Here is a 13,983-nt window from a genome sequence, read left to right on the forward strand (position 1 = left end):
GGAGCAACATCATGGCTTTCCTTCGAAACCAGCGCCTGAGGCCAGAGTCTGTGGCTCCGAGTGCCATGGGTTCTGGGCCCGGAGCAAAGCGCATGACTTCCCATCCCGAGTCCCACAAAAGACAAGCGCAGCTCAACGGCGGCACGCGGAGGCGGCGGCACAGGAGGGCCCCTCTCCACGCGTGTTTTCAAGCTCAACCGGAACATAGAGGAGATCTGGGATCCCATAGGTATACATAACTCAGATACATGTATGTATATATGGATATATGGCGGGAGAGGCCGCTGCCGACCGGGACTAGTCGAACCCGTGCCACTCGCTCTGCTCCGAGTCGTACTCCAGCTCCGCCCCCACGCACCTCACCCCCTCCAGAAGCATGGGGGTCCCGTGGTGGCGGTCTGCAAGGCAAAGGGAAGACATGGGGCGCCGTTAGAGGAGGGGGGTCACGGGAAAGAAGGGCCCCCAGAGGGCATCCAGACCAACCCTCAGGTGGATGGATGGACGGACAGACAGGTGACAGAATCATAGAACCCTAGAGTTGGAAGGGACCCCCAGAAGTTATGCAGCCCAACCCTCAGGTGGATGGATGGACAGAATCACAGAACCTTAGTTGGAAGGGTCCCCAAGAGGGCATCCAGCCCTTGATAGATAGGGAAGGTAGGAAGGTAGGTAGGTAAGTAGATGATAGATAGATAGATAGATAGATAGATAGATAGATAGATATGATAGATTCCTAGAAATCTAGAGCTGGAAGGGACCCCCAGAGGTCATCCAACCCATTCCTCAGATGACTGGTTGGTTGGTTGGTTGGATAGATAGATAGATAGATAGATAGATAGATAGATAGATGGATATGATAGAATCCTAGAAGTCTAGAGCTGGAAGGGACCCTCAGAGGTCATCCAATCCATTCCTCAGATGACTGGTTGGTTGGTTGGATAGATAGATAGATAGATATGATAGATTCCTAGAAGTCTAGAGCTGGAAGGGACCCCCAGAGGTCATCCAACCCATTCCTCAGATGACTGGTTGGTTGGTTGGTTAGATAGATAGATAGATAGATAGATAGATAGATAGATAGATAGATAGATATGGATATGATAGAATCCTAGAAGTCTAGAGCTGGAAGGGACCCCCAGAGGGCATCCAGCCCAACCCTCAGGTGGATGGATGGACAGACAGGTGACAGAATCATAGAACCCTAGAGTTGGAAGGGACCCCCAGAAGTTATGCAGCCCAACCCTCAGGTGGATGGATGGACAGAATCACAGAACCTTAGTTGGAAGGGTCCCCAAGAGGGCATCCAGCCCTTGATAGATAGGGAAGGTAGGAAGGTAGGTAGGTAAGTAGATGATAGATAGATAGATAGATAGATAGATAGATAGATATGATAGATTCCTAGAAATCTAGAGCTGGAAGGGACCCCCAGAGGTCATCCAACCCATTCCTCAGATGACTGGTTGGTTGGTTGGTTGGATAGATAGATAGATAGATAGATAGATAGATAGATAGATGGATATGATAGAATCCTAGAAGTCTAGAGCTGGAAGGGACCCTCAGAGGTCATCCAATCCATTCCTCAGATGACTGGTTGGTTGGTTGGATAGATAGATAGATAGATATGATAGATTCCTAGAAGTCTAGAGCTGGAAGGGACCCCCAGAGGTCATCCAACCCATTCCTCAGATGACTGGTTGGTTGGTTGGTTAGATAGATAGATAGATAGATAGATAGATAGATAGATAGATAGATAGATAGATATGGATATGATAGAATCCTAGAAGTCTAGAGCTGGAAGGGACCCCCAGAGGGCATCCAGCCCAACCCTCAGGTGGATGGATGGACAGACAGGTGACAGAATCATAGAACCCTAGAGTTGGAAGGGACCCCCAGAAGTTATGCAGCCCAATCCTCAGGTGGATGGATGGACAGAATCACAGAACCTTAGTTGGAAGGGTCCCCAAGAGGGCATCCAGCCCAACCCCTTGATAGATAGGGAAGGTAGGAAGGTAGGTAGGTAGGTAGATGATAGATAGATAGATAGATAGATAGATAGATAGATAGATAGATATGATAGATTCCTAGAAGTCTAGAGCTGGAAGGGACCCCCAGAGGTCATCCAACCCATTCCTCAGATGACTGGTTGGTTGGTTGGATAGATAGATAGATAGATAGATAGATAGATAGATAGATAGATAGATAGATATGGATATGATAGAATCCTAGAAGTCTAGAGCTGGAAGGGACCCTCAGAGGTCATCCAATCCATTCCTCAGATGACTGGTTGGTTGGTTGGATAGATAGATAGATAGATAGATAGATAGATAGATAGATAGATAGATATGATAGATTCCTAGAAGTCTAGAGCTGGAAGGGACCCCCAGAGGTCATCCAACCCAATCCTCAGATGGATGGATGGATGGGTGGGTGGGTGTTTGGATAGATAGATAGATAGATAGATAGATAGATAGATAGATAGAAAGAATCACAGAACCCTAGAGTTGGGAGGGACCCCCAGATGATGGACAATGCAGTCCGATACATTCAAACCTTGCTCAGTTGACAGTGATCTTGCTCAGAGAAAGTGCAAGAAATGCCAGAGACTGATGGGCTCGTGATACCCTTTTCCTGTCCTTCTGTGGCCTTGGAGGAGCCCAAAGGGGAACCCAAAACACTCTCTCTTTCTGTGTCTTTGCTCCTCTCGATATTTGCTTTCCTCTCCGGGTTCCAGAGAGAGACAACGCTCGCTCTTATCAGGAGACGGTGACCTTCTGCTGCTCATTAAGAGCCAGGTTTAATTTCCTGGGCCTGGGAAACATTTCCGCAAAGCAGGATATTAACTCCGTGTTTGCAGAGATAGCCATGGCGCTGGGAGCGATGGGCCTTGGAGTCAAAGCCCATCCTGACAACACCAAGTGCTCGTTACCAAGGAGCTCTGCTTCCTGCGTCCTTCATGTTGGGTGGGTGGGGGATTCTGGGGGCTGGTGCGCACTCACCCATGACCCGCGCCTGGACCACCACCTTGACCACGGCCCGCTCATTGGACTCGCTCTGGAGCACCATCTCCTCCTTCAGGACCCCCTCCGTGTGCGCCGTGTATTCGCACTTGATGCTGTAGCCTGCAAGCAGAAGAGGGCACGCAAGAGTCAGAAGGGTCCCCCAAAGGCCATCTGGTCCAGCTCGCGTTGCACAGGAAAACACAACCAAAACCCTCCCAACAGATGGCCATCCAACTTCTACTCGAAAACCTCCAGAGAAGGAGACTGCACTGAACTCCTAGATGGCAGCAGATTCAACTATCAAACAGCTGTTATAGATGGAGGATAATAATTGGAAGGGGATCTCAAAGATCATTCAGTCCAACCACACACACACACACACACACACTACTGTTATACAGGAAGTGTGGTTGTGTTTCAGGATCAGGGTGCTTTGGATGTGGGGATGATGTTAATGAGATTCAAGATGAGTTTCAAGATGGCAATGTTTTGGTCAGTGATATTGACGCAGAGAATGACCAGGAGATCCCTGTAGTTTCCCAGGAGAATGTCCCTGAGGGGTGTGGGGATGAATTGTTACCAGAGAGTTCTCATGAGAGAGAACATGAAAACACCTCAGCACATGCGGAAATTAATGAGCAAATAGATAACGAGCCAAGAGATAGATGAGAAGAGTTCAGTCAAAACAGGAGAGCTGAGCAATGGCTTCGGTGCTCTGCCCGGCTTCGACAGAAAACAGCAACAAAGCCACAACTAAAGAGAAACCAATTTCTGACTAGCTAACAAGGGGATAAAAGTCTCAAGTTTGGGATGTGTAGTCAGGTTTTTTCAGGCTATATGGCCATGTTCTAGAGGCATTCTCTCCTGACGTTTCGTCTGCATCTATGGCAAGCATCCTCAGAGGTAGTGAAGTCATTTAGAATGAAGCATTGTTTAGAATCACACCAAGTTCTTGTGCTTGTTCATGGAAGCCTTGCTTTGAAGTTTCATGCTAAGATATTTCTTGTTCCATGGTTTTGGATTCCTGGAATTCATGATTGCTTACCCAAGCCTCGGATCAATGTATTCCTGATTTTCTGGGTTGTATTGGAGTTGTGTGGACTTTGTTTTTATGGACTTTGCTGAACTCTACCTTGGACTAATTTGTTGCTGCTTATCTTCTTACCTAATTGGATTTACCTATTTCTTTAAAGTGATTTTTACTTTGCTGCTTTTTACTTATTTTCAATAAAAGGATTGTTTTTTTCCTATTCTACGTGTGGTATTTAAAGTCAGAGGATTATTCTTGTTCTGCAGTGCAACAGGAAGACACAGTCGAAACACTCCAGACAGACAACCATCCTGATCTCCTAGGCAGCGGCAGCAGGAAGGGTTGGACTAGATAGCCTTTGGGAGTCCACTATTAAAACAGCTGTTATGAATGAAGGGATGGATGGGTGATAATAACACTATGTAAAAAAATACCAAAAAAATATTCTATTTGTGCTTTGAAAGTATTATTTTCCATGTAATTGTGCGTCCCTGACTTTGAAAGTAGTTGTTGTGCTCCAGAAACTTTGAATTGGTTGAGACTCGAGGAGGAGAGGTGCACTGGGAAATCACAGCAAGATGTGCAATAGCAGCAGGAGGGTGGTGTCCCTCTTGCAAAAGCAAAGCTTGTGCAGTTTAGTCAACTTTCCCCATGTTTTGATGATAGAACCCATTAGGAAATAATGGCATGGGTGACCCAGGAACAGAAACCAGAGTGTCACAGAGTGTAATTGATTGGACACTAAAAGGAGGATTGTCCATTCCATTGCGTTTCCCATTGCTATATATGGTTGCAAAGAGGGAGAGGGAGCAAAGCGGGCAGACGCCTCCGTGCAAATGTCGGCTGGAGGATCACTCTGTGGATTAGCAACACACTCTAATGGGCCCTGGAGCAAATTATATACACATAGATATACATATTTGTTTATTATTCAAACTTCTATACGGCGACTCCCCTGGGGCTCGGAGCGGCTTACAAGAATGGCTAAAATCTAACACAATTTAAAAACAATTTAAAGCAATTTAAAAACAGCAATATCAAAAGTCAAAGGCCTGTCGGAACAGATATGTCTTCCATGCCCTGCGGAAAGCTGATAAGCCCCGCAAGGCTCGGACTTCAGGTAGCAGAGTATTCCAGAGTGATGGTGCCACTGCTGTGAAGGCTCTGCGCCTGGTTGCTGTTAGACGCAAGGTCTTGACACTGGGAATTTCCAATAGATTTGGTCCTCAGAACGGAGGGATCTCTGGGGTTGGGAGGGGGTGAGGCGGTCCCTCAGGTACATCGGCCCCAGACCGTGCAAGGCCTTCAAGGGGAGTATCATCCCTTTGAAAGTGATCCGGTGCTCAATTGGCAACCAATGCAGCTGCAGGAAGATTGGGGTGATGTGGCATCTCATCGGAATTCCTGCAAGAAGCCGAGCACTGCGTTTTGTACCAACTTGAGCTTCCGGATCAGCGACAGAGGAAGGCCAATGGAGAGGGCATTGCAGTAGTCCAGCCTGGAGATGACCGTGGCCTGGATGACCGTAGCCAGGTCGTCCCTGGACAGGGAGGGGTCAGCCGTCTAGCCTGCCGCAGGGGAAAGAAAGAAGGCGGTTGTGCTCACGGCGGAGGGAGACCTGGGCCTCCATCCTCAGCAGAAAGAGGGTCCAAAAGGACTCCCAGACTCTTGACCAACGGTGATGGGCGTAGCGCCTCGCCATCCAGGGTAGGCAGCTGGACGTCCCCACTGCCCGGTCAACCCAGCCATAGGATCTCCGTCTTTGCTGGATTCACCCTCAACCTGCTGGCACGCAGCCATCCAGTCACGGCCTCAATGAGGCACTGAGGGAAGGAATCGGGTACAGAGTCCGGTCGGCCTTCCATCTTCAGCACCAGCTGAGTGTCATCCGCGTACTGGTCACACTTCAGCCCAAAACCTCGAACCAGCTGAGCAAGTGGTCGCATAGAGATATTAAACAACAGAGGGGAGAGAATGGCCCCCTGAGGAGGAACCCCACAAGAGAGAGAGAGAGGGGGGACCTCTCAGAGACCAGGCCTCCCCTCTCCACTCGCTGTCCACGGTTGTGAAGGAAGGAGGGGAGCCAGTTCAAAGCTCTCCCCCTGATTCCAGCAACAGCAAGGCAGTGTACATACATATATGTGTATATAGACATATACATATACACGTACAGATGCATGCATTTGGTTGGAGTTACACTTAAGAAAAGTACCTGTTCCAACTTACATACAAATTCAGATCAAACCTACAGAACCATCCTTGTTTGGGACGGCCTGCAAATGACACAACCCAAGGTTCTGAATCTACCATAGAAACAAAGGCCTTTGGCTGAAATCTGGATTGTGTTCGTGCTGTGCTTCAGTCCCAGTGAAGCCAAGAGTGACTCCTGTTCCTGACTTTGGTGTCAGAGTAGCGTTAGCAGCCCACAGAATGTCTCAGCCCCTTTCACTCTCCGCGTGATAAAAGCTCAAAAAATACACACGAGTCTGTTGCTTTAAGTAGAAACTAAAATATAGTTCTATTCATTGTACATCAAAAACACAAAGCAAACAGGAGAATTGTTCTCACCAATATACAACAAACAATATCTCTGGAGAGTAGTCTTCTTCGTTACACGACAATATGCAAACATATAGGAAAATAATAGTCTCTCTACTTAGTTATCAGTAGAACGTCGTTATCTTGCCATAAACAAGCAGTTTCTCTGGCACTCCAAACGGTTTCAGTCTTCAGCTTCAGGACGCTGCGTAACCTCTCCCAGCAACAGCCAAAGGTTTCTTCAGCTCAAAACGAGCCATCAAGCCAAGCCAAAATGCAAAACTCAAAGCTTGCAAACTTAGTGCCTTCTTATATGAAGGAACTGATAACACATCCAATTAACTTGTGGCAGCTGTAACTTCTCTGTTACTTAGAAAAAGCCTGTTGTAAACCCCTAGTAGCAACATTTGGCGCATACGGAAGTCAATCAGGGCTGGATCCGGATCCGATATGCAAGCGTACTTGTCTCTCTCTCCCCAGAATAATCCTCCACCAGCCGGCCAGTGCCATTTCTCAAAAGCCAAGCAGAATTATGCCATTTCTCTCTCTGTGTGTGGGCTAAAAATGCCACAAAGGGCCAGAAGAGAAGCGTGTCATTTTCCTTTTATTTTGGTCTCAGTCAATTTTCGGTCCATTCGAAGCCAAATGCGCCGAGAGGCGTTTGTTTATTCCGAGCGCAAAGGGCAGCCGCGTTCAATGGGCAGCCTCTGGGAAAGGCCGCACTGGTCACCCTCCAAAGTGGCCAGTGCTCACGGATGGACAACAACCCCCAATTATGCTTCCCATCATCACCATAATAATAAGCGAGAGAGCGCCTTTTTGGTGGTTGCTCCCACGCCAAAGCAAACCAGGTGCATTTTGTAAACAACCTGAAATTATGGTTCTTGTTCCATGAAAAACAGAGAGGGAGGAAATAATAGAACAGGCTGTGAATAGCAATAATAATCTACATAAATAAAAATGTCATGTTCGTTTGTGGGATGAACGTAACTCAAAAACTACTGGACGAATGGACACCAAATTTGGACACAGGGCACCTCTCAGGCCAACGAGTGACCATCACTCAGAAAAACACAGAAAAACACAACAGAAGGGACTTGAAGGGCCAAAAAAGCTAAATGACAAAAGGCTAAATGACGATACAGACAAAAAGGGAAGGAAGGAAGGAAGGGAGGGAGGGAGGGAGGGAGGGAAGAAGGAAGGAGAGAGAGAGAGAGAAATAAAGAGAAGAGAGAAATAAAGAGAAAGAGAGAAAGAAGCATGAAAGCAAAGAGCGAAGGAAGGAAGGAAAGAGGTAGAGAAGGAAGGAAGGAGAGAAAAAAAGAAAAAGGGAAGGAAAGAGGTAGGGAAGGAAGGAGAGAAAGGGAAGGAAGGAAAGAAGGAAGGAAGGAAGGAAGCAAAGAGCAAAGGAAGGAAGGAAAGAGGTAGAGAAGGAAGGAAGGGGAGAAAGGGAAGGAAAAGAAAAGGGGAGGGAGGGAGGGAGGAAAGAGGCAGAGAAGGAAGGAAGGAGAAAGAAAGAAAGAAGGGAAGGAAAGAGGGAGGGAAGGAAGGAGAGAAAGGGAAGGAAGAAGGAAAGAGAGAAGGAAGGATGGAAGCAAAGAGCAAAGGAAGGAAGGAAATAGGTAGAGAAGGAAGAAAGGAGAGAAAGGGAAGGAAAAGAAAAATGGAGGGAGGAAGGAAAGATTCCAGGAGCTGTAGTCTGATGCATCCGGAGTCTAATGCAATGGATTCTGGGAATAGCAGTTCGATTCAGGGCATACTGGGAGTTGCAGTCTAAGGCAATGGATTGTGGGCATTGCACTGGTGCATCTGGAGTAGAATGCAATGGATTCTGGGAGTTGTAGTCCATTGCAATAGATTCCGGAAGTTGTAGTCTGATGCATCCAGAGTCTAATACAATGGATTCTGGGAGTTGTAGTCTGATGCAAAGGATTCTGGGAATTGCAGTGAAATGCAATTAATTCTGAGAGCTGCAGTGTAGTGCATCTGGAGTTGAATGCAACGGATTAAGGGAGTTGTAGTCCAATGCAATAGATGCCGGAAGTTGTAGTTTGATGCATCCCAAGTCTAATACAATGGATTCTGGGAGTTATAGTCTGATGCAATGGATTCCTGGAGTTGTAATCTGATGCATTGGATTCTAGGAGCTGCAGTGCAATGCAATGGATTCTGGGAGTTGTAGTCTGATGCATCTGGAGCCCAATGCAATGGATTCTGGGAGCTGGAATCGATGCAATGGATTCTAGGAGTTGTAATCTGATGCAATCGATTCTGGGAGTAGAGGTCCAATGCAATGGATTTCTGGAGTTGTAATCTGATGCAATGGATTCTGGGAGTAGCAGTCCGATGCAGTGGAGTCTGGGAGCTGCAATGCAATGCAATGGATTCCGAGAGCTGTAATTCAATGCAATGGATTCTGGGAACTGCAATGCAATGCAATGGATTCTGGAGTCTGATGTATTTGGAGTCCAATGCAATGGATTCTGGGAATTGGAGTCGGATGCAATGGATTCCTGGAGTTTTTAATCTGATGCAATGGATTCTAGGAGCTGCAGTGCAATGCAATGGATTCTGGGAGTTATAGTCTCATGCACCTGGAGTTGAATGCAATGGATTCTGGGAGTTATAGTCTCATGCACCTGGAGTCGAATGCAATGGATTCTGGGAGTTATAGTCTCATGCACCTGGAGTCGAATGCAATGGATTCTGGGAGTTATAGTCTCATGCACCTGGAGTCGAATGCAATGGATTCTGGGAGTTATAGTCTGATGCACCTGGAGTCGAATACAATGGATTCTGGGAGTTATAGTCTCATGCACCTGGAGTCCAATGCAATGCATTCTGGGAATTGGAGTCCGATGCAATGGATTCTGGGAATTGGAGTCCGATGCAATGGATTCCTGGAGTAGTAATCTGATGCAATGGATTCTAGGAGCTGCAGTGCAATGCAATGGATTCTGGGAGTTGTAGTCTCATGCACCTGGAGTCGAATGCAATGGATTCTGGGAGTTGTAGTCTCATGCACCTGGAGTCGAATGCAATGGATTCTGGGAGTTGTAATCTGATGCCTCTGAGAGGGTGGTGTGTGACACTGGCCGGAATGGTGAAGAGCCAGCATGTGTCCTGTCCTGCAACCAGACCAGAAAAGGCTGCAGGTTCCACTGCCCGGCTGGACGCAGGACAAAGCCTCTCTCTCTCTCTTGCCCCCTTCACTAGGTGGACTGGCAAGGCTGCAAGGCGGTCAGCAAGGAAGAGAGAGAGAGGGAGAAGAAAAGGAGGAGGATTAAGGAGGGAGAGAGAGAGAGAGACGTGGGAGGAAGCACGGCTTGTTCTGCGCTGGAGCCGGAGCCGCCACCGCACGTGCGTCCACTGCAGGGTGTGCACAGAGCCAGGCGGAGGCACACCGATTGGCGACAACAGCATAGGGACTCAGGTGTGCAAGGAGCCTCAGCCATGCAAACCAGTCACTCCGCTGGCCTTGCACAAACGCACGCATTGCATACATTCACCAAGCTGGACGAGGCCGTATGAGCTGTCCTATAGTCCATCTAGGCCAGGCCTGGGCCAACTTGGGCCCTCCCTCCAGGTGTTTTGGACTTCAGCTCTCACAATTCCTAACAGCCGTAGGCTGTTAGGAATTGTGAGAGCTGAAGTCCAAAACACCTGGAGGGAGGGCCCAAGTTGGCCCAGGCCTGGCCTAGATGGACATGACACCATGTGACACATGTGATAATCGTTGGCCTGATATGTGCCTTGTGTCCAAATTTGGTGTCAATTCGTCCAGTGGTTTTTGAGTTATGCTAATCCCACAAACGAACATTACCTTTTTATTTATATAGATAAGTAAAAAGCATCTAAGTAAAAAGCACTTTAAAGGAATAGGTAAATCCAATTAGGTAAGAAGATAAGCATGAACATTGTAAGGTATTTTTATTTTTTGCCTTTTAAGTCCCTTCTGTTGTGTTTTTCAGTGTTTTTATGAGTGATGGTCACTCGTTGGCCTGAGAGGGGTCTTGTGTCCAAATTTGGTGTCAATTCGTCCAGTGCTTTTTGAGTTATGTTAATCCCACAAACGAACATGACGTTTTTATTTATATAGATAAGTAAAAAGCATCTAAGTAAAAAGCACTTTAAAGGAATAGGTAAATCCAATTAGGTAAGAAGATAAGCATGAACATTGTAATGTATTTTTATTTTTTGCCTTTTAAGTCCCTTCTGTTGTGTTTTTCAGTGTTTTTATGGGTGATGGTCACTCGTTGGCCTGAGAGGTGTCTTGTGTCCAAATTTGGTGTCAGTTTGTCCAGTGGTTTTTGAGTTCTGTTAATCCCACAAACGAACATGACATTTTTATTTATATAGATAAGTAAAAAAGCATCTAAGTAAAAAGCACTTTAAAGGAATAGGTAAATCCAATTAGGTAAGAAGATAAGCATGGACATTGTAATCTATTTTTATTTTTTGCCTTTTAAGTCCCTTCTGTTGTGTTTTCCAGTGTGTTTATGAGTGATGGTCACTCGTTGGCCTGAGAGGTATCTTGTGTCCAAATTTGGTGTCAATTCGTCCAGTGGTTTTTGAGTTCTGTTAATCCCACAAACGAACATGACATTTTTATTTATATAGATAAGTAAAAAGCATCTAAGTAAAAAGCACTTTAAAGGAATAGGTAAATCCAATTAGGTAAGAAGGTAAGCATGAACATTGTAAATTTTTTTATTTTTTGCCTTTTAAGTCCCTTCTGTTGTGTTTTTCAGTGTTTTTATGAGTGATGGTCACTTGTTGGCCTGAGAGGTGTCTTGTGTCCAAATTTGGTGTCAATTCGTCCAGTGGTTTTTGTGTTGTGTTAATCCCACAAACGAACATGGCATTTTTATTTATATAGATAAGTAAAAAGCATCTAAGTAAAAAGCACTTTAAAGGAATAGGTAAATCCAATTAGGTAAGAAGGTAAGCATGAACATTGTAAATTTTTTTATTTTTTGCCTTTTAAGTCCCTTCTGTTGTGTTTTTCAGTGTTTTTATGAGTGATGGTCACTCTCTGGCCTGAGAGGTGTCTTGTGTCCAAATTTGGTGTCAATTCGTCCAGTGGTTTTTGAGTTATGTTAATCCTACAAACGAACATTACATTTTTATATATATAGATATATATGAGGTAAATGGAGTATCATAGAATTGCAAGGGACCCCAAAAGGCCATCCAGTCCAGTCCTGTTCTTAACTCTGAGTTGTCTGTTAAGTTGGATGTTTGTAACTCGGGGATGGCCTTTACATAACTTCTATATACATAAAAATGTCATGTTCGTTTGTGGGATTAACATAACTCAAAAACAAGATATATATGAAGTAAATGGAGTATCATAGATTTGGAAGGGACCCCAAAAGGCCATCCAGTCCAGCCATTAACTCTGAGTTATCTGTTAAGTTAAATGTTTGTAACTCGGGGATGGCCTTTACATAACTTCTATATACATAAAAAATGTCATGTTCGTTTGTGGGATTAGCATAATCCAAAAACTACTGGACGAATTGACACCAAATTTGGACACAAGACACCTCTCAGGCCAACGAGTGACCATCACTCATAAAAACACAACAGAAGGAACTTAAAAGGCAAAAAATAAAAATACATTACAATGTTCATGCTTATCTTCTTACCTAATTGGATTTACCTATTCCTTTAAAGTCCTTTTTACCTAGATGCTTTTTACTTATCTATATAAATAAAAATGTCATGTTCGTTTGTGGGATTAACATAATTCAAAAAACACTGGACAAACTGACACCAAATTTGGGCAGAAGACCCCTCTCAGGCCAACAAGTGACCATCACTCATAAAAACACCGAAAAACACAACAGAAGGGACGTAAAAGGCAAAAAATAAAAATAGATTACAATGTTCATGCTTATCTTCTTACCTAATTGGATTTACCTATTCCTTTAAAGTGCTTTTTACTTAGATGCTTTTTACTTATCTATATAAATAAAAATGTCATGTTCGTTTGTGGGATTAACAGAACTCAAAAACCACTGGACAAACTGACACCAATTTTGGCCACAAGACCCCTCTCAGGCCAACAAGTGACCATCACCCATAAAAACACTGAAAATCACAGCAGAAGAGACTTCAAAAGCCAAAAAATAAAAAAAATACATTACAATGCATGCACAAAACCACATATACACATACATACATAAAACACTCAGACTGGGCCACAGCAACACGTGGCAGGGGACAGCTAGTATAAAATAACAATAATAATATAGAACCTAAAATTTCTTTCACTTCCTGTTATTTCACTCCCATTATTAATTAGGAGTCATTTATATGTTGAAAATTTCTAACTCAGGGATAGTCTCTATTGATCGATCGATTGATCGATAGTTATAGATAAATAAATATATATATATAAGGTAGATGGAGTATCATAGATTTGGAAGGGAACCCCAAAGACCATCCAGTCCAGCCCTGTTCTTAACTCTGAGTTGTTCGTAAGTTAGCTGTTTGTAACTTGGGGACAGCCTGCATATCTATATAAATAAAAATGTAATGTTTGTTTGTGGGATTTACAGAACTCAAAAACCACTGGACGAATTGACACCAAATTTGGACACAAGACAGCTAACAACCCAATCTATGTCTTTCACTCGAGAAAAAAAAGATTTTGTCATTTGGGAGTTGTAGTTCCTGGGATTTATAGTTCACCTACAATCAAAGAGCATTCTGAACCCCACCGACAATGGAATTGAACCAAACTTGGCACCTCTCAGGCCAAGGAGTGACTATCACTCATTTTTTTTTTGTTGTTTTGTTGTTTTGCTTTGACATTTCCTCCCCTTTTCTCTTTTTTTTTTCCCCCCCTATTTTCACCTCAGTGCTCCCCTCCACCCGTCTCAAGCCACATTTTTTACATTTCATCTGTCCAAAATTTCATTTCTTCTTGTGACGGTAATTTTCCTTCCTTATTTTTTAATCCATTTACCACAAATTTTCCCCATATAGCATCAAAATCACTTTGTTTCCATATACCTTTTTTAACCTTTAATATACATGTCAGTTTGTCATTTAATGCTATTTTCCATGCTTCCTTGTACCACTCCTCTATTCGTATATTCATTTCTTTTTTCCAATTCCTTGCTATGAGCAGTCTTGCTATAGTTAGTAAGTTTGTTATCGCTTCTTTATCCTCCTTTTTCAGTTGCTTATTGGTATATAATGATAATAAGGCTATACTAGGACTTTTGTCTATTTTCATATTCATTATACTTTCTATTTCTCTAAATACTTTCTCCCAAAAATTATTTACATATTTACATTGCCACCACATATGTATATATGTTCCTGGTTCTTTACATCCTCTCCAACAATTTGTTGAATTGTTTTTATTCATATATGCTATTCTTACCGGTGTTAAGTACCACT

At 44.2% G+C, this 13,983-nt stretch overlaps 1 protein-coding gene across 1 annotated transcript in view; it reads right to left on the bottom strand.

Moving 5' to 3' along the window:
• Nucleotides 1-240: 240 nt before the first annotated feature.
• ADISSP (adipose secreted signaling protein) overlaps nt 241-13,983 on the bottom strand; it is an 87,908-nt gene continuing 74,165 nt past the window's right edge. The window contains exons 5-6 of the mRNA XM_067468424.1: nt 2,997-3,119; nt 241-398 (exon numbers count right to left, since the gene is read on the bottom strand). Of these exons, the coding sequence (XP_067324525.1) occupies nt 298-398; nt 2,997-3,119 (224 nt within the window). The 3' untranslated portion in view covers nt 241-297. The remainder of the gene's footprint in view (nt 399-2,996; nt 3,120-13,983) is intronic.

The sequence above is a fragment of the Anolis sagrei genome, chromosome 5 (genome assembly GCF_037176765.1).
Source record: "Anolis sagrei isolate rAnoSag1 chromosome 5, rAnoSag1.mat, whole genome shotgun sequence".
NCBI classification, from domain to species: domain Eukaryota; kingdom Metazoa; phylum Chordata; class Lepidosauria; order Squamata; family Dactyloidae; genus Anolis; species Anolis sagrei.